Here is an 18954-nt window from a genome sequence, read left to right as displayed (position 1 = left end):
AATCTGGCACGTACAATGCAATTGAAATTATGGGGTGTGTTATGCTAGTAGCGGCTATGTAGCCTGGAGCCGCTAGCTTCAAGCAGAGATGCGGAGCGGGCTGCCGAGGTCTGGTAAGCTCACTTTTTAACTCCACACCTCCAGATTTTTTCTTGTAGTCTTCATCCCCAACTGATGCTGACTCAAGTGACTTCTTCTGGAGCCAGAAGAATATATATACAGCTTTTTTCACATATGCAGCAGCACTCCCCAACACATGTAAACACACTGATGTGTAAAATCGGTGGTGTTCCCCTTTAACTTATCATATACATCCCTATGATGTGCTTGGCACAGTTCTCACAAATACACCGTCCTCGTTCGAGACATCAAAATTTAGATGTGGATAGAGGCGTCTGAGTCAGGGGTATTCAGAGGTGGTGATTACTTGTGTGCACATTCACATTCATCTTGCAGGTAACCTTGTGTAATATTTGAACAAAGAAAAATAAAGGGAGGTGGTAGCAGTTAGTGGATAATGAATTCAAGTTAATTTAAAAAAGTAAGTTTTTTTTTGCATTATTTTATCCTGGACTGCACACTAACAGCTTGTCAAACTGTTAAAAGGCAATATGATGGATCTTCACTAAGTGAGGCCAGAGGAAACTGTTTGTTCTAGTGCAAGACGAGCACATATTGTTTGTAAAAATGCGGGACTTAAGGCAACCACAAGTGTTATTTTAACTAAATCAATGGAACATGTTCGACCAGAATGAAGCCTAATCCATCTACTCTGCGTTTCAATGAAATGCACTCACATTTTGTAACGCAGACTAACACAAAAGTATCAAAGTCTCATTCAGGTTGGTTTATTCTCAGAAATGAATGCAAACATGCCTTTTCAGGTATTGACTTGTTTGTATTGAGATAGTTGATGCATATTTTAATGAACTCCAAACACATAAAGAGGAGAAAAATTAGCAGCCCTTGCATGCTCGCAGTAAAAGTCTCACTCATTTCACTCAGAACACGTATTACCTGCTTTCTGGACATGAAATCAGCACATTCATCCCAAAAGCTGTGAGGATCTTCTGTTCTATGCTTTCACTTTAGGATATTTGCTTATACAAGAGAGAAACTAGATTTCTTTTGACACATATGTTCAAGGAGTAGAGGAGGATAAAAAAAAAGTGTTGAACTGATTTCAATGTGAATTTTCTTGCCTCTAGTGTATATGTGTAATTACATGTGAATTGTACTGTAAATATGATATCTTTCACTTAATAGTTCTTAATGCATGAACAAAAACATGGCAGTTCGTAATACCAGCTAGCCTCACTGCTAATGGCATGGACAGCTTCTCTAGCATTGGCATACTTCTGCAAACGAAACCTAAAAAATGAAACACAAGAAATACATGGTGTGAACAAAATAATGGAGAAATCAACGCAAAGTCCTCTCACAGTGAAGGAGTTTCTGGTGGCTCTGAGCTTGTATTGGTTCCCTCAAGAACAAGGCTAATGTTTAGGCTGTTGACGATTTGTGGAAATGACAGTTTGCCTTGGTTCACTGTCAGCGAATGGGATGGTGCCATCTTGAATGAAATTCTCTACTTGGGCTTTTCCATTTGCCATAGGATTTGAGGGTAATTTCAGCACAGTATAGCTGCAGCGGTTACCTCAGCCATCAACACTTGTCCATGAATCTGCTGAAACAAATTAAGGGCATGATCGGCTAGCTGGCTTATAGAGGCTAGAGGAGCAGGATAGCCTTAAGAAGGCGAGGGGGATGTTCTTTCCTGTTCCTCAATAAGACAGTCATATGTGCCCTTGAGCAAGGTACTTAGCCAATTGCCCATTTGCAGCTGCTCGCTTGCTAACAATAGAAATCTCTGTCTGTATGGGCTAGCTCCCGGAACTTCATATGTTTAGCTATGAGTGTATTGATAGAAAATTGTTCCCTGGAGCTATGTAAAGATAGAAAACACTTCCAAAAATGTCCCTTGGTTCTGTGCCAAACTGTGCAGTTAATTGTACCCAGTATTGTAGTGTGACTGTTTTGAGCAGTACCATTATAACCAGCTGGGATCTAATATGATTGAATCATGTTATTTTTTGTTGACTCCAGTCAACGTTTCATTTGGGATTACACCACTCCCCCCTCAAAAAGAGATATGCATGATGGGCTGAACAAAACTGTTCTGTGAGTTATGAGTAGCACTCTAACAAAAGAGTTGACCACATCCATGCAAGAAACTTTCATCCACCGAACACCAGAACAAGGCTGACAGACTCCTCACTGTTGGAAGAACTTCTGCTGGTGCATTCATTATTTTGTACGTACCTTGTAGGTTTTGGTTTGCATGACCTGAGTTTTGAAAGGTTTATTTTCGTATATTTTTACTCCGCACCATCCGATTCATCTCCACAGCCAGGAAAAGAAAGATCCAGTGTTTACATGCTCAAATTGCACTTGTTTTACAGCCAGCTCTATAAATCTTGTGAAATAAACTTCGTAAAACTGGAGGAAAAATGTAAACATAGAACGTACATCGTGTGATTCGTGCGAATCATGAAGATGTACTTCTATACAATGTATTTACTGTAAATCACGCAATTTGGAATAGATGCACCAAGTGCATGCTGTAGTTTTATCAGGTTTAGCATAAGCATTAACATCAATCGCCCTTCAACTAAAATGGATGTGAACGATGCTCACCAGTAGCATCTGAACGTAAGCCATGTGATTGCACACTGAGTGGGTGTTCCCTGTATTTTTCTCTTTAATAAGTTGCCTCTGGTTATGGTCTGTTGTCGATTACTGTATGATGATACTTGCAAGACGCTGTGCTGATTCCCAGTTACACATCAGCATACCTCCCCTCTTTGAAAGAACACACCAGGGAGACTAACTTATGTTTAACCAGTAGGTGAGAAAGAAACACTTTATAAAAATTGGCAACAAAAAGAAAGAAACCCACAAGACCAACAGCCCATTTTATTTTTCAATATAAATTAGTAAATGATTTTATTCATTTCTGTGTTCATTTCTGATTTATTGTATTTGTTGCATTTGTTATGGATTGTTGTTGTTGTTTTATCATAAGAAGGAAGTGTAATTCATCTGATATACTGGCACTGGAAGAAAAATGCATTTGGTTTTTGTACTGTAATTGTTTTGTTCACATTGGGCGCTTATTTGATTCAGTTGTTTAATAAGGTGTTTGATTTCATTTGGAGTATCAGTACTCATGGAATCAACATTTGTGTAGTATGAAGTTGTATTTTTTTTGTCAGTGCAAATTAATGTTATAGTGTCAATCAGCTTTTCTAGGTGTTTGAACAAAATGTGTTTTTTACAAATACAAGGTGTTCAAGTATGTGGTATAAAAAGGGTTATCATTCAAACAACAGACTTTTTACAAATAAAGGCTTATACAGTAAAGAAAGTTAATGTCTTTTCATTTGCCCTTTGTGGACTAATATGCTACATTGTTTCACTTTTTATTAATTTATTTTCAGATATTAGTCCCCAAAAGGTAAATAGCACACAATGTTGCAAAATAAGAGGATAAAATCAGGTATTTACCATTGCTATTCCAGGTTGTTGTCAGAGCTCTCACCTCTTAGTTGGTGTCTTGCTTTTGATGAGGACTGTTGGATATGAAGACAGTCCGAAAACAAAATTTAAAAAAAAAGTCAAGAGTATCTTCTTTTAATTTGATTACAAAACATTGCGCGTTTATGAGAATATACCTCCTTTCATACCCTATTTCCTGAATAAAGACGCAAAGTGACTCCTGCTGACAAGTGTAATATTTGCCCCTTTTTCAATTCAGGAACTATTAAATCGTTTGTTTGTTTTTTCACATTGTTGGCAATAACTAGTAAAAAGGCTATACTACAGTGCGAGTTGGATAAAGTTGCTTTGTAGCCTGTATGGTGTATTTGAGCGCTACATCTACAAAGCACAAGATAATTAATTTGTTTTGTCAGAAGGACAGGTGCAGTTGAAACTCCTTTTGTCCTCTGGTTGAGGACATGACACTATATATGGTAACACATTAGGATTGACTCTCTGGGCTTGAACTACAGCGAGTGTTTAGGTTGTGAAGGTGACAAGAACGTCCTCTAAATGTGACTGTACCTGGAGCACAGAGAACAGTAATGATCCAGTAAGACATTTGAAATATTATATCCCACATACTCCCCTAAGCATAAGGAAACAACGTATTACTGTCCAAACCAGCTCAAAGATTTTATAGATTTGTAGCAGAGGTGGACTGGTGGCATTTGGGTGCAGCCTCTGCCCCAATTTCGAGTCCCACATGAAGCAGCAACCTGATTAAAAGTACAATCTGTGGTGTAAACAAAATAGTCACGCCCACCACCAAAATTTAAAACACAGAACGGGAAACCTGCCAAGTGAACTGACAGGGCTTTGAAAACATAGCTAATAATGATAACTAATGCTGATGTTAATGGTCTGGTTACATTAGTAATGTCTGTAGACACATCAGGACAACAGGCCTATAGCCTAACAGTTGAAATGCACAAAAATCTCATCTTTCATACACTTTTCTGGATGGCAGGGGCCTTCCTGTGTGGAGTTCACATGGTCTAGTGGAGACCGGAGACTCTAAATTGCCTGTAGGTGTGAGTGTGAGTGTGAATGTGAATGTCTGTCTAAATGTGTTAGCTATGTTCATGTCCAGTGCATGCTGGGACAGATAGACAGCCCCCCAGCAACCCTTAACATCAGTTTGAAAAATGGATGAATGGTTGTACCTTACTTTACTTTACTTTACATACCTCAAATTCAACACATACTAGAGTACGGTATGTTGTTAACTGTGCATTGATGGCTTTAAATAGTCATCAGTTCCCGGCTTCGTTAATGATTTTTGAGCAGTGACATCCTCAGACACTCATACTTCAGTGTCGTCAGGAGCAGGACCTGAGGCCTCGTGTGTAAATGGTGCACATGCATACAAATGACACAGATGCAGCTCCGCGGATGTGGGAGCCCATTCGACACATCATGAGTATGTGGAATTGGGAAAGGATTTGGGTGTGGGATATGGTGATGCATAATTTATTGGCGTTATTACAGTCACTACAGTACAAAGTTCGAATGAGTTTTCTAATAGCTACTTATGAAATATTACTTACAATCCAAGGCATGATAGCCTTGGAAAGTATTTAACATTCTGATTGAGTCATTAGAATTAAACAAGACTAGCAGCTCTGTGAGGCTTAGGCACAGTTGTGCTTTGAGCTAATTCTTAAAGTCAGCATGCTAACATATTCACAATGACAATGCAAACATGCTGATGTTTAGCAGGTTTACCATCTTAGTATAGAGTATTAGCATGATAACATTTACAAAATACCACTAAACACGAAGAACAGCAGAGGCTGTTCAATGTTCATAAGTTGTGCAGGGTTACTGAAGTATTGGACAAACAGGTTTTGACCTGATGATCACCCTCTTTTAAGGCTACCCATCTAATACAGAAGTTCTGGACCAAAGTGCTGAATCCACATTGATATCCCTTGAGGCAGTTCGATTCCAACCAGGGACCTTTGTTGCATGTCATACAGCCGCCTCTCTCTCCCTATACTTCCTGTACATATCTCCACTGAAAACAGCAAATAAATAAGTAATAAAATAAAATAATTATAGAAATCGTGCTGGCACTCAGCTATTTCATGATCATTATGGACTCCACCCTTTCTTAGTTTTAGTTAAAGGGGGGCTTTAGGGAAAACAGGGCTTTCTCTTTGTCTTGATTTTGCTGTTAGACGTGATTTGACAGGATTGTGTTAATTGATGTTCAGTATTCTGAGGCCAGTTTTTATAACTTTTTTCTGCTTGTTTCTGTCAAGGGATGGAGCGGAGTCAACTGTGCCAATAGGCCTTTTTCACAGCAGACATTTTGACTTGCCCTTTAGTGAAAGCACAGCACCAATACCATTATACCAATACCACCTTTGATTTCATGCAGTGCTTAGCAGCGTTGACTTAACGTGACGCATATTGGACTTAACATAAGGCGTGCTGGTTAGAAATTTTGTCCGACTTTCGACGATGCTGCAAAATGTCACCATGTCACATGACATTAAAACCTCGCGGGAGCAAGGCTGCTGCAGTTGCTATTCTCCAGCTGCACAAAGTTGGAACCACCTTTGGCAGATCAGTCATTGTTGTAAGCTCACGCGCTCTACAGGAAGTAGAACATGTTCGACTTGACGGCAGTGTTTTTATACCCCTTCCCTGCAGTCGCCTGCAGCTCACTTTTGACTATCAAGTTGGCGAAAGTCAGCTGCAGTCATCTTGTATGCACCTTACCTATGGCTCTGTTCCATTCAGCTGTCCCAGTAAGCCAGCATGACCAATACTAGGGCCATGAAGCTGAAGTAGCTAAAGGGAATTAATTACACATTTGGTGAAAAAATAAAGGATGGGTTGATGGTGTTGGGTGTAATTTTCAGACAGCACTACTTTTAAGTTTAACTTAAAATGCCAAATAATGCTGTTGCTAAAGTTAACTGTAGTATTTGTTTTTATTTTGTGCCAAGTCAGACATGAAAATGTAATGAGCTGGCCATGTTAAGCTCATTCACATACACAGTGATCCACTAATTATTTTCAAGCACAAATATGCCTATTTATGTGTAGGGTTTTCCTTAGTTAAAAAAAAACTGAAAGAAAGAGAGGAAAAAGTTTTGGATAAGCCACCAAGCTGGGTAGCCGCTATAGGCCAAACCTCAAACATGCAAAACAGCCACCTAGCAACCATTAAAATAATAGCCACAGCCTACCTCACTCTTATTTCCCCCCACGTCTCCTTTTTTATTGCTCCATATCAGTTCTTTTTTGAGACAAAGCTATTTTACAATAAATAATGCACAGGGGCAAGAAAAGGCATGCAGCAGCACAGTTAAGAGAGTAGAGAATCAATATATGAATTTGAACTTTATAAAGCACATAGTATGTATCAATGTGCACAAAATGTTTAGACAGAAAATGTAGCCTAAGTTGTTTTTAAATTTGATGATGCAGTATTCAAACTGACACTGACAATTTGATAGTTTAAATTCTGATATTGAACAATATTGTTGTTAAATTACATGGAAAGGAAACAGTAGCACATTCAATGAAGTAAAATGAAAAGTATTAAAGGTTTATTTCAAGAACCATACAACATACGGTATCCTCCTATACACCATGTGTATATAATGCAGTCAATGTTTTTCAAAATGTTATGCCTGTCATGTATTTCTTTCTTCCTTTCTTTGACAAGTGTTGCCTGTGTCGAAATCAACGATCAGAGTGTTGTTATTTTAAAAATCTCCATGTTCAAGCAATTGATCCGTATCAACAATTCTTCTTCTTAGACTTTGGAGAGAATTTGCACATATTAAACAGACCAATTTGAGGTCAAAGGTCACATTATCACACATTCTAAGGAATTAAAGGCGCCTAATAGATAACTAGGTGACACACTTCACAGAATCAATGTTACTAATGTGTGAGCAGGTCATGAAACGTTGCAGCGTGTTCACTGCAACATCACCACCACCGGAGATACGGTAATGGAGATGTCATTTAGTAGTCACCTGGACCATCTGAAAGACATGCTGTATCTGTTTTAAATATGATCTTGAATGTTTCATTAAAACAGATACAAGCATCAGGAGATTAGATGGACTGAATTGTATTTACTGTAAGATGGTTGATATGGTTTGGTTTATGTTTTTTTCCTTCTTCTCTAACTCTACAATCCAGCCACACTTGGATGCAATATTTTTGTGGTTGATTTCCCATCTTTATGCCCAAAAGTGAACCACCTCACCATTCTGGGCCACATGTAATTTACCATATGGTTAAACTAACAAGAAGAACTGGCTCTAGATCTTTGGCCCTCAACTTTCACAGGATATATTCTCAAACTCAAATGATTAAATTTAAATTTACTGTGTCTAAGCTTTATTGCCATTGTTGTTTTTGCTTGTGTGTGTGTATGTGTGATGTATTTCATCATGCTTAGCCTCCTCTAGTAGCTGTGACCTGTGTAATGATCCTCTCCTTGCGTTTCAGACTTCAGATACGAGACAGATTTAATGCACAGGTTTGTCTCACCTAATTGATTTCTTTTAATTTACTCTCAGTCGCCTCCACCAGGCACTTCGACAGTTGATTATGCTGCTAAGTGGGTTCACCTTGAGAGGAGCTAAGGTATATAAATAATAAGTCCAACATGCAAGGATGTACAGACATCACCCTACATCAAGATCAAATTACAACCAATTCATCACAAAGTACTGTAGCATTTGGAAAACAACAAAAAACAAAACAAATAATAAATGCAAAAATACTACTGCTTTGTTTCAACACCGATGTTTACAGTGTACAGTCTCTGCAGGTTTGCTCAGTTTGCTTGTATTTTTATCTTTCTTTCCATGGACCCGCTCTTTCTGCGTTGGAGTGCATAGCTCTGTTAAGGAGATGGATACAGAGCTAGTGAAGTAGCCAAAATGTGCCCTCCATTTCTGTGTTCTATTGTCAGCACTCCATATAAAAACATAAAATATTGAAATGGGCCATTAACATGGGTCAGAAATTGATGGCTGTTCCTCTGTAGGGGGAAAAAACAGAGAAAGTGGTGAAAAAGCAGTGGATGCTTTGTGCATTATGGCTTAAACTGCCTGCTTGAGCTTTCTGTACTCCTGTGTGTTTATAATGAATTGCCTTAACTGATTCTAACCAATCACCCGCAGTCTTTATGGAATATATGCAAAATGTATTCTTATTCAAAGATAAAAAAAAAAGTTATAATGCAGTAATAATGCTGAGCTTTTGGTGTAACATGTGTCATGATTGCTACGGTAGACTTTACAACACAGTGGTGCCCCTGATTCACAGAAAGGATATACAGGGATTTATAAATGGATTTACTATAACATATATTTTTCTGGTTTAGCTGGATGGATGATGTCCACTAAAATCATCAATTATTCAGTCAATGAACAGTCAAATGTGCTTTATCTCAAACAAGAATCACAAATTCACACAAAAGTGCCTTCTTTGACATGATAAAATGCCAAGCATCCTCCTCCTGTGGCGCGGTGTGTCCCTCTATTTTCCTTTTACAGGATGATCATCTGTGTTGCCATGGAGTTCTTGGCTGGGGGTTGAAAAGAGAGTGAAGGGATGAAAAAGAGTGGAAATATAATGTGTCTAATAAAATATTAAGACATATCTCTTTTACGCACTGTGACCATGGCTGAACCACTAAATCCAACCCCCCAGGGGCCTTTATTTAGGAAGTAGGGTGGTGTTGGAGCAGTTAAAAGGTGAGATTATACATATGTGTGCCAGAGAAAATGTAAACACTGCTTATTGTGTGACAAGAATGTACACATGCCATTGGTGTCACAGTAAATTTTCACAATTAACTGATACTGTGTGGCTAACACTGGCTATGTTTGAGCTTGTCATTGCCCTCCAACATTTGCATTATTCCATGAATATCAATCAGCGTGCCAGATCTGGTAGTAAGAAACTGAAATGTCTCTCCAGTATTTTATATTAGACAGAGAAAGCAGTGTGAGAATCACTTTAAACCATTAGCTTGGCGTGCTTCGTGGCAAACACAAATGTCCTCTAGCCAAGTGGAATCTTTTCAGTAAAATTTTGTTAAGATCACAAGTCAAACACGTAAAATTATACTTTTCTGGCAAATCTGAAAAGCTTGCTCCTCAATTTATTTTGGCATTTTCCGTCAGTCACTGAAGGACATATTTTAGATGATCAAAAATGCCATTAAACAGAGTGGGTATGGGAACTTAATGTGTCCTAGGGAAGCATAATGTCTCTCTGTGCCAGTAAGGGTCAACTATGTGCTTGCTCCTTTTTTAGTGTCGGCACTTTATGAAAGTTATGGCTTAAATGCAGCACTGACAGGCTGTCATCAGATTATTTGCTGATGTAAACTTTCTCCCTTCCTCTGCCCCTTGTGTCATGCCTTCTTCCTTAGACAATTCGTGATAGGTCACCTTCTCCAATGGCAGACTTCAGAGATAACAAAAGTATCAAGAGATTTTGCCTTCGACTGCCTTTTTTTTAATAGGTTTATTTGCCCAATTCTGTCAATCTTTCTTAAAACAGTGTTTCATGCTTGCATTTGATGCCAATGTGAGATGATAGTTCAGTGTCACTGCGCTTGGCTTTTAGTGCCAAGAAAAGAAATGCTATGCAAAGGAGACCTTTTCTTCTGTGCGAGGCAGATGATGTTTCACACTACTCTTTGCATCATACTCATACAATTTGGTTTTGTACCGTTACTATTTTTATAAGCGGTTTCTCGGTACCTGTAGGGACAATGAGTGAAATCATGCTAAATGTCTTTTTTTTTTTCAAGAGATCTGGAGAGGGGTGATGAGGAGGAGTGGGGCCTTTTGAGGCCAGAGTGTGGCGCTCTTGGCTCTCTTGCCATCAGCTGTCTCCCTGCATCTCTCAACACACACACACAAGCACATCTTTGTGTCACACTATCTTTGTGAGGACCCCTCATTGACATAATGCATTCCCTAGCCCCTACACACACACACACACACACACACACACAAACACACTCACACACACACACACACAACATCCAACAGCCTGGCCTCCCATCTACTGGCTAACTTCTATACTGCATCCCTGCGTTCCTTAATAGCAGCAGCAGTTACAGTATCTCAACGAAACCATACCAACTAAATTAATACATTACTACTAATAATTAATGGTTAACGCTTGATTATATGTTGTTGTAGGTGTGTAATGTAAAAGCTATCTTCAGACAGGCCTGTCAAAAAGGAAAAGAAAACACCACACCTCAAATGTGTACTCACTCTTTCTGAGCCAAAAGTCTGATTCACACCTCCTCACAGTCTGCTGACTGGGAAACTCTGGTTGTAGTGGGTGGATGAATAAGTCTGTGTGGGTATTGCACTGAAATCTGCTGGAGGTGTGAGTTGGACACATTTCCAGACCCAGCAACCTTCATTTCATTGTGTGAGACAGCTCTCTAGGTTTGTGTATGTTGGGGGGTGGATTTGTCAGCCCTCCACTAACTTTAAAAATAGTATTTGAAGAGTCATTAATGTGACTGGAATATAATTAAAGGGATATTAAGTGATTATATTCCAATACATTTTTTGTTAAATTCAGCATATATTTCCTCACGGCTTGCGAGCGCTTTGTTTTGTGCATGCTCTGAAAAAAAAATCTGATTTTCTTACACAGCCCTGGCTCTGTAAATGGAAAAAAAAGAAAACGGTGTGGACCTTCCCCACAACAATGTTCCAGCCAATCAGCAACAGGTGGCGTTAGTGCTCGTGCACAGGAGCAGTGGGAGAGAGAGTTCTATACACCGGCACATTTGAACCTTCTGGACTCTGGGCTCTGTGAAGAAGGAGAGAGGCTGAGAAACAGCCAAAAAGGGAAAAGGTCTGAAGTATAAACAGAATGGAAAGTTATATGTCCAAGCAAGGGTGAAGGCGTTTTAACAAAGGAAAAAGATTTTAAATTTGGGGGTGGGGGGAGCTTCTGAGGGAGCACTGAAGGGAGGGTAGTATTTGTTTGGCAGTTGAATTCAAATATCAACAATCCTTCTGCACAATAACTTACTCTGAGTTTAAGGGACGTAAGGGTACCAACTTTTTAGCCATGGCATGACTTTCCCGCTAATGCCACCATCAGGTAAACATTTTTAGATTTTATGTGAAATATCACAACAACTAATGGATGGATTACCATTACATTTGGATCACAAATATCTATGGTGCCCAGCTGATGAATCCTAATGACTTTTCTTCTAGCACAATATAACAAATATTAGCATGATACCATGCTAATGTTGAGATTAGAAGGTGAACATGGAAAACAATATACCTGCTAAATATTAGGATGTTAACATTGGGTCATAGTACTGTACAATCTCACAGAGTTGCTAGCTGGGCTGTAGTCTTAGTGCACACATAAAGTCCTACATTTCCACACATGTTCCACTTTCATATACATGGTTTCATTCACATTATTATGCCAAAACATGTCATGTGTTGTCCTCATGCACTTTTTAGATAATAATTTTGCATTTTGGTATTATTGTGTAATGTGATGTGCAATCAAATTAGACACCTCAAATGGGAAAAAGTAGCACATAAATAGGAAAACACACCATGCGCAAAAAATGCATAAAATGCAGTGGCTGATTTTTGTGAAGAAACCTCACAGTCATTCATAGAATGTAAGCTGACATATAGGATTTAAAATATTTTTACAAAATCTTTTTAGAATGTGACAATGAATGCATATCAATATACTGTACCAAGATCAGAAGTGTAAACTGCCCTGAAATCAAAAGGGAACCATATAACAGTATTGCTTTTTATGGTATTTATGGATGGATAATCAGCATTTCCAAATTGTAAGCAAATGTGTGCATTATTTATGATTTTATTCATTCTTTTTGGATTTCCTCCTTGACTTCATGGAATCAGAGCAAAATTAAACATTCATTCATCCCCCTCTTACCACTTACTTAGCCTGCTCACGCTGGCAACTTGATTTCCTCATAAATGTTCCTTGGATTCTGATGAGTTGGTTGTGAGTCACGCTGTTGATTTCATTTATTTTAAGACTGCCCCTTGTTGTTGCACCGCACAGTTCTGCCCAAACACACAGCCGCCAACACATGTTGTTCTGTTCAGACAAAGTCTTAAGAAACTGAGACCATCTCACTGCCCAACCTATCACGTACGTGTCTTCTGGATAATGGGCTCTACACTCCTCCCTCCACTTCCCACATTATACACTGCCTCCCTCTCGCCCCCCCAGTCACCCCTGATCAACATTTTTCACATTGTTAATCACTTATGTCAGCTTCTGGCAATTATAGACAATTAATCATGTGTGATTCACTGTCTCTCTCCGCCAGCATTTCGCTCTATGCTGTGTGAGCGAAAACGACAAAGGTGAAACTGCCTTTATTAAGTATGCAGCACCAGGGAGTGAACTCCCCAATGATAAGCAGCATGTTGCAGTGCTTTGGCTTACACTTCCTTGAGGCGAGCGATAAAGGCCAGGTGGAGATTAAATTACATTAATTCCTTCGCCAGAAGCCTTGACCCAGAATGACTTACAAGACAAGGAGGATGGAGTGATGAGCTGTAGCGAAACTACTGCCAAAGTACTGAAAAATGAATTAACCATCAGTGTCACAACACAGTGTGGTCCTAACCTGCCACATAGAGTCCATAACCTCAAACATACATTACAGGCTGTACTGTTTACTTGGAATTATTCATATGTGCATGAACTGATGAGTTGTTTTTTTCATCATTTCTCGTTTTCATCTGCCCCCTTTCAAATTGATTAATGGCTATATCAACGGTTTTTCAAAAACAGGGTACACACCCAGCCTGGCAAACATGGATATGCAAACATTGTGTTATCAACATGCACAGTATCAGCCATTACCAAACTTGCCCTAACCTTGCCTGTGATACTTTGACGTTTTTATCCTCTCTTCCGGTGCTGCTTGCAAGAGTCAGTGTTCAGACTGCAGAAAGTTCAGTTCTTAAGAAAACTCTGCTACTGTACAGCATTCTGTGAGGATGTGCTCCACCCTGCGCTTGTTGGTGCTTATAAGCATAATAGGTAACTACATTTCTGCTTTCTTCTCTTGTGAATCTGTGTTTTGGTGAGTTTTTCTTTGTGTCGGTCTGAATTACACAGTGCTTTTAGTAAAGAATGTTTTGGATTAAACTTATTGAAAACCTGATAAATGTGTTGTTTTGCAGGATGTGTCGAATTGATCACAGTCAGCACTCCACATAAATTTGTCAATGTTACAAAGGGTGGAAGTATCCTACTCCAATGTATGTTTGTGACCACTGAGCAGACTACCGGCCTTAACATCCAGTGGGATTTTATTTCATCATCCTCCTTGAAGGCACAGCAGGTAGATACATGCTACTGCTCAGATCAGCGCTTTACACCAATTAAGGCTGTTTTGATGTGCTTCAAATGTGTTGTATTATCGACCGATATACTATACTATACTGTAACGTCAGGTTTAGTGACTTCCTTCATTGATAAGAAGTGAATATCAGAATATTTCCAATTACATGTATTGAGCACAAAAGCAAACCTTTCCTCCCTACATTTGGTAGTCCAGTATCTCACAGTGTTTGAATGCACGAGGCTTTGAGTGATATTGTAAAGGCATCAGTCATTTTGTCGGTTTCTTTCAAGTTTGCAAATGCAGGCCCAAATCACTGCTTTAACTAAATTAATGAAATGGTGGATGAAATGAAGGATCTCAACATTTTGGAAGATATTCAAAGTTCCAGTTGCTTGTAGTTTAAATTACTCATAGAAAAATCAACTTCATCACAAAGCTTGAACTAAAAACACGTCATGTGGGTGCTCATGCAAACAGGTTCGCTCCTTTTTTCAGTATGCCGCCTAACTGTTAGCAGACACACCTCACTGAGACAACAAAGCCTGTGATTGAGAAATCAGATAAAAGTACATTTAGTAAAAAATTACTCCATTCTGAATGATTGCAGGCATTAATGAGTATGATTATTATCAATCACTTATAATTGTTTCTTTGCCAACTTTGAATTTTGAGCTCATTTTCCAAATGGTACTACTATGAAATAATATAAAAGTATACAGAAACGTTATTTAAGTGTCTTTCTTGTGTCAGATAATCTAACTTGTTACAATTTACTTACAGGTATATTACTATCAATCAGGAATGGATGTCATCACAAAATCTTATGAGGGCAGGCTTCAGCCTCCCTCTTTCCCTAACGCAACCAGAAACGCCTCAATAGTAATAAGCAACATGCAACCATCAGATACCGGAGTCTACACCTGCGAGGTTCACAACTTTCCTGATGTGGCCGGAAAGTCTCAGGCCAACATCATTGTGAATGTTCTTGGTAAGTTCTATAAACTCCAGAGGGTGTAAAAGACGTTTTTTTCTGCCCTTTAGATGTTACGTTAAACACACAACATTAGAGAAAGGTTCACTAGTGAGGAGATCCAAACTTAATAGGGGAGTTACTGAAAAGTCAGACGGCTGAGGGTTTATTCATCTGTTGGTCAATATATCAACTTGAGTAAGAGTAAGAAAGTATATAATAATTATTACACATCCAAAACAGTCCTGAGAAGAGCTCTAACTGTTAATAATCTAAATAATCAAAAACACTGTGTCAGTCTACACTGGGTGTGTAGGGAATTTCATAATACCTGGACCACACCCACTAGCAGTATCGGCTGAACATTTGTGTTATGAGAGAAAGCGGCAATAGTTGATCATTTTTGTGTCAGCGTGGCGCTCTAATATTCTGCTTTCAAACTAGCATCCACCCCTGGACTTGGGTGTAGTCTAACAGTACGAGCTGATGGTGCAGCTACAAAAAAAAAAAGAAACTTATCTGAACCTCGTGCTGGCGCCATTATTCTCCTGCCCGTAAGGGTGTGGCTTCCTGAAACGGGTAGCCAAAGCACACCGTCAGTTTCTTTTAAGTTTCTGGTCTCAAATATTATTTTGGATTTCATTATTTTTGAGTTGTATGTTTAAATGTTGCTCCCGTAGTAACCACCCTGTTTCTGCATTTGTCTTTTCCTCTCTCTCAGTATTTTTCATGTGAATGTAGGGCTGCATTAGTCATGTCTGAGTGAGCCACTCTTTCACTGTCATTGCGCTTTAATTTTTTATTTTAACACAAAATCCCAGTGTAAATTACTGTAGTTAAAATATAACCAAAGCAAGAGTACTTCGACGTACTTCAAAGTTCTTTTCACACCTGAGATTACTGTATTATAATTGTTGTTATATTAACAAATCTCTTAAAATAGTGTCCCTGAATAGTGTGATTAGGGAATTACATTCTGTTTGAATCCTCTCATTCACCGAGTTACCAGGGACAACCTTGCAAGCCTCAGTATCCTCAGTAGTTTCCATGGTTACTGCAGCGGTCTCCTCATTGTCAGTTGGAAATTAGAGTAGGTCTGTGACTTCATCCCTGCACCGCATACAGAATATGTATCTGCATCTGCTGCATGCTAACCACACGTCTTGTATTCCATAACTTCGGCCTTTATGACAATGTTTGCAGGACACACTGAATGTGATACATACTTAAGTTCTGTATGAATATGCATGGCTGCTCTCATGCTGATTATCGTGGGATCAAAGATGATTTTCATCATCGCTTACTGTTACATAGAATTATGGTTATATTTTAAAGAGAGTGAGCACTCTATCATAAATTACCAATAAGCGTGTAAGCTTTATATCCTTTTTACGAAAACACAAGAGATATGAAAAAATATATAGTTATGTCATTTTCAAGATGTTCTAGCAGATTTATCCAATCAATGTGCTGAAAAGCCTGCTGATTAGTAGGCTGGCACCGTGACATATACAGAAAAGATTCAGCCAACTCTGGAGCAGAGAGTTGTTAGACCACTCCCAGCACACTTCTTGTTTCATGATGACTAATGGACAGACACGTGACGTCTTGTTTGATTAACCGTAAGCAAAGGATTTGCCATTTAAAAAAAACTCAGATCTGTACGACACACAGATTTATACGTTATCTTTTCTCTTTGTTAGTGTGACATGTATGACCTGTTTTGAATAAGAAAATTATTGTTAGTATTAAATTTTTTTAAAAGCATAATCTTAAAGCAGTGGTTGAAGGTGACTAAGCATATTTACTCAAGTACTGTACTTGACTTATTATTTAGAGTTTTTCTATTTAATGCAACTTTAGACTTCAACTCCACTACATTCCAGAGGGAAATACTGTACTCTATACTACGCCATATGAAATATATCACAGACAGGGGACATTTTTCCTCAGAATGAGTACATTTACTTTTGATAATTTAAGTTCATTTTGGTGTGAATGTTTTTGTTTATGTAAGCTTTTGAATGCAGGACATTGAATTTTAATGGAGTATTTGAAAACTGCGTACTGGTACTTTTACTTAAAAGGATCTGTGGACTTGTAATACATAATATATAAGACGTCTCATCACATATTGTAATTTGTCAAGCTCAGAAACACTATGCATATGAAGATGATGACTACTAGTATTTTGATTTTAAGTAACTGGTATCAGACTTCTGATACTGCTCCAAAGTTGTGACACACATCCTATTACCAAACCTCTCAGGAAAGCTAATCAATTCAGTCCAACGCTCTTATGAAAAATATCGACGATCTCCACTGATTAAGCATGTGCTTCATAATAATGTCAAGTAGATTTAGAGGACTGAACATAAAGTCACCTAATGAATTCATGTATCCTCCTTGTGGTCTGTCAGAGAGTCCCTCTGCTCCGTATTGCTCCGTCCACGGGGATGTGGAATCTGGTCATTTGGTCACTCTGACCTGCCACAGTGAGCGTGGCAGCCCGCCCCCGACATACACCTGGATCAGACTGGATCAGACCAAGACAAGGATGCCTGTACTGGGAAGAAGTGAGTACTGTAGTCTATGTGTGTGTGTGTTTGTGATATACTTTACATGTGTACATTCATCCTTTTCTGAACATGCATTGTTTCCTCAGCGACCCAAACCGGAATACTGGAAATCAGAAACATATCCCAGTTTGAGTTTGGGGAGTACCAGTGCAACGCTACAAATGTGGTGGGATTTTCAACTTGCACTATAGAGCTGGGTCACGGTATGTTTATATTTTTGTTTTTTAAATTGCAAAAACAAAAAATCACTAACAAGGCTTAATTCATGGATATAAAAACTAATATATGTGTAGAAGTGGGAGACGGAGTGATTGCTGGTGCGGTGATCGGCGCGCTGCTAGGCTGTGTCCTCATCATCCTGGTCGTGTGGTTCATCGCTCACACTTTGAAGAAACGCAAATACAAAGCGGTCAGAGCATCCGAGGCCAACGAGATGAAGTGAGACTTTAGGTTCTCTGCATGTTGCTTTTCATCATGTCATTTCAACCCTGCAACATCAACTCTCTCTCTGTCCACTAGGAGGAGCCCTCATCAGGCCCAGGAAGACTCAGAGGGTGTTCCCATGGCAACCACAGCCGGCAACCTCCAGGCCGAGGATGAGCCACACGCCTAAAAAAGGCCTGTTGAAAACAACCGGAGCGACGTCACGATTGTGAATAACAGGATGTCCAGTCTCCAACATACGTCATTCTCAAATGTAATCAATATGATGGGGCTCATGTTGCATTTTGTTACAGGTTTTCTGAATCTAGAAAGGTACTATACTTACCATTAATTCACTCTTTTACAGCTTTTTTAATGTGTTTTTTAATACTAATTTGCTTGAATGTAGACACAATGTTTGTAGTGATTTTGTTTGTTTTAACGTCTCATAGTTAGTACGGCATTCAAACCATGTTGTGTAGACCAGAGTGAGACAAGCTCATTCCATGTTTATTGTCTTTTATGATTACCTTGTTAAAAAACAAGAAAACCCGCAATGAGACAAGCTTACATTCATATTTAGTCTTTTAAACGATAACATCTGAAGTATTACAACGGCTTTAGAAAATGTAATCTCCTGGATCAACCTTTAGGTGATCTTTGGTAATACAAACTGCCAAGCAGCTGTGAATTAAGTATGACTGTTTTATGTAATAAGGTTCAGAGATCTCGATTAAATGAAATATTGTGTTTTCTGACTTCCAGTGTGACCATAATTGGCATTATCAAATTTCATCTAGGTGGCAGCAAACTTCCATTGGAGCCTAACACCGTAACCAAAGCCTTCTATCAGGTTAGAGTCTCTGACATCTGAAGATGTGTTGTTTGGGTTTTAGTGGCTTTCTTTCTTTAGTATTTTGAGGGGTCAGATAATATCAAATCATATTTAAGGCATGAAATAAGACAGAGGCTGCCCTATGGAGCAC

General features: G+C 38.9%; 1 protein-coding gene across 1 annotated transcript; it reads left to right on the top strand.

Moving 5' to 3' along the window:
• The first annotated feature begins 13646 nt into the window (after nt 1-13646).
• On the top strand, nt 13647-18823 carry LOC123963872 (V-set and immunoglobulin domain-containing protein 1-like). The gene is made up of 8 exons (XM_046040960.1): nt 13647-13689; nt 13833-13993; nt 14777-14984; nt 17387-17542; nt 17632-17748; nt 17839-17983; nt 18065-18242; nt 18734-18823. The coding sequence occupies exons 1-7, from the start codon at nt 13647-13649 to the stop codon at nt 18156-18158; spliced, it is 924 nt and encodes a 307-aa protein (XP_045896916.1). The 3' UTR covers nt 18159-18242; nt 18734-18823.
• Nucleotides 18824-18954: the final 131 nt, after the last annotated feature.

Source organism: Micropterus dolomieu, linkage group LG23 (assembly GCF_021292245.1).
Source record: "Micropterus dolomieu isolate WLL.071019.BEF.003 ecotype Adirondacks linkage group LG23, ASM2129224v1, whole genome shotgun sequence".
Lineage (NCBI taxonomy): Eukaryota > Metazoa > Chordata > Actinopteri > Centrarchiformes > Centrarchidae > Micropterus > Micropterus dolomieu.
Note: the sequence above shows the minus strand (reverse complement) of the source record. Positions and strands in the feature narration are given on the sequence as shown.

Coding starts and splice junctions, on each gene's coding strand:
- LOC123963872 (XM_046040960.1), top strand. CDS start 13,647: ATGTGCTCCACCCTGCGCTTGTTGGTGCTTATAAGCATAATAG. Junction 17,543..17,631: donor GATGCCTGTACTGGGAAGAA/GTGAGTACTGTA, acceptor TTGTTTCCTCAG/CGACCCAAACCGGAATACTG. Junction 17,984..18,064: donor TCCGAGGCCAACGAGATGAA/GTGAGACTTTAG, acceptor TCTGTCCACTAG/GAGGAGCCCTCATCAGGCCC.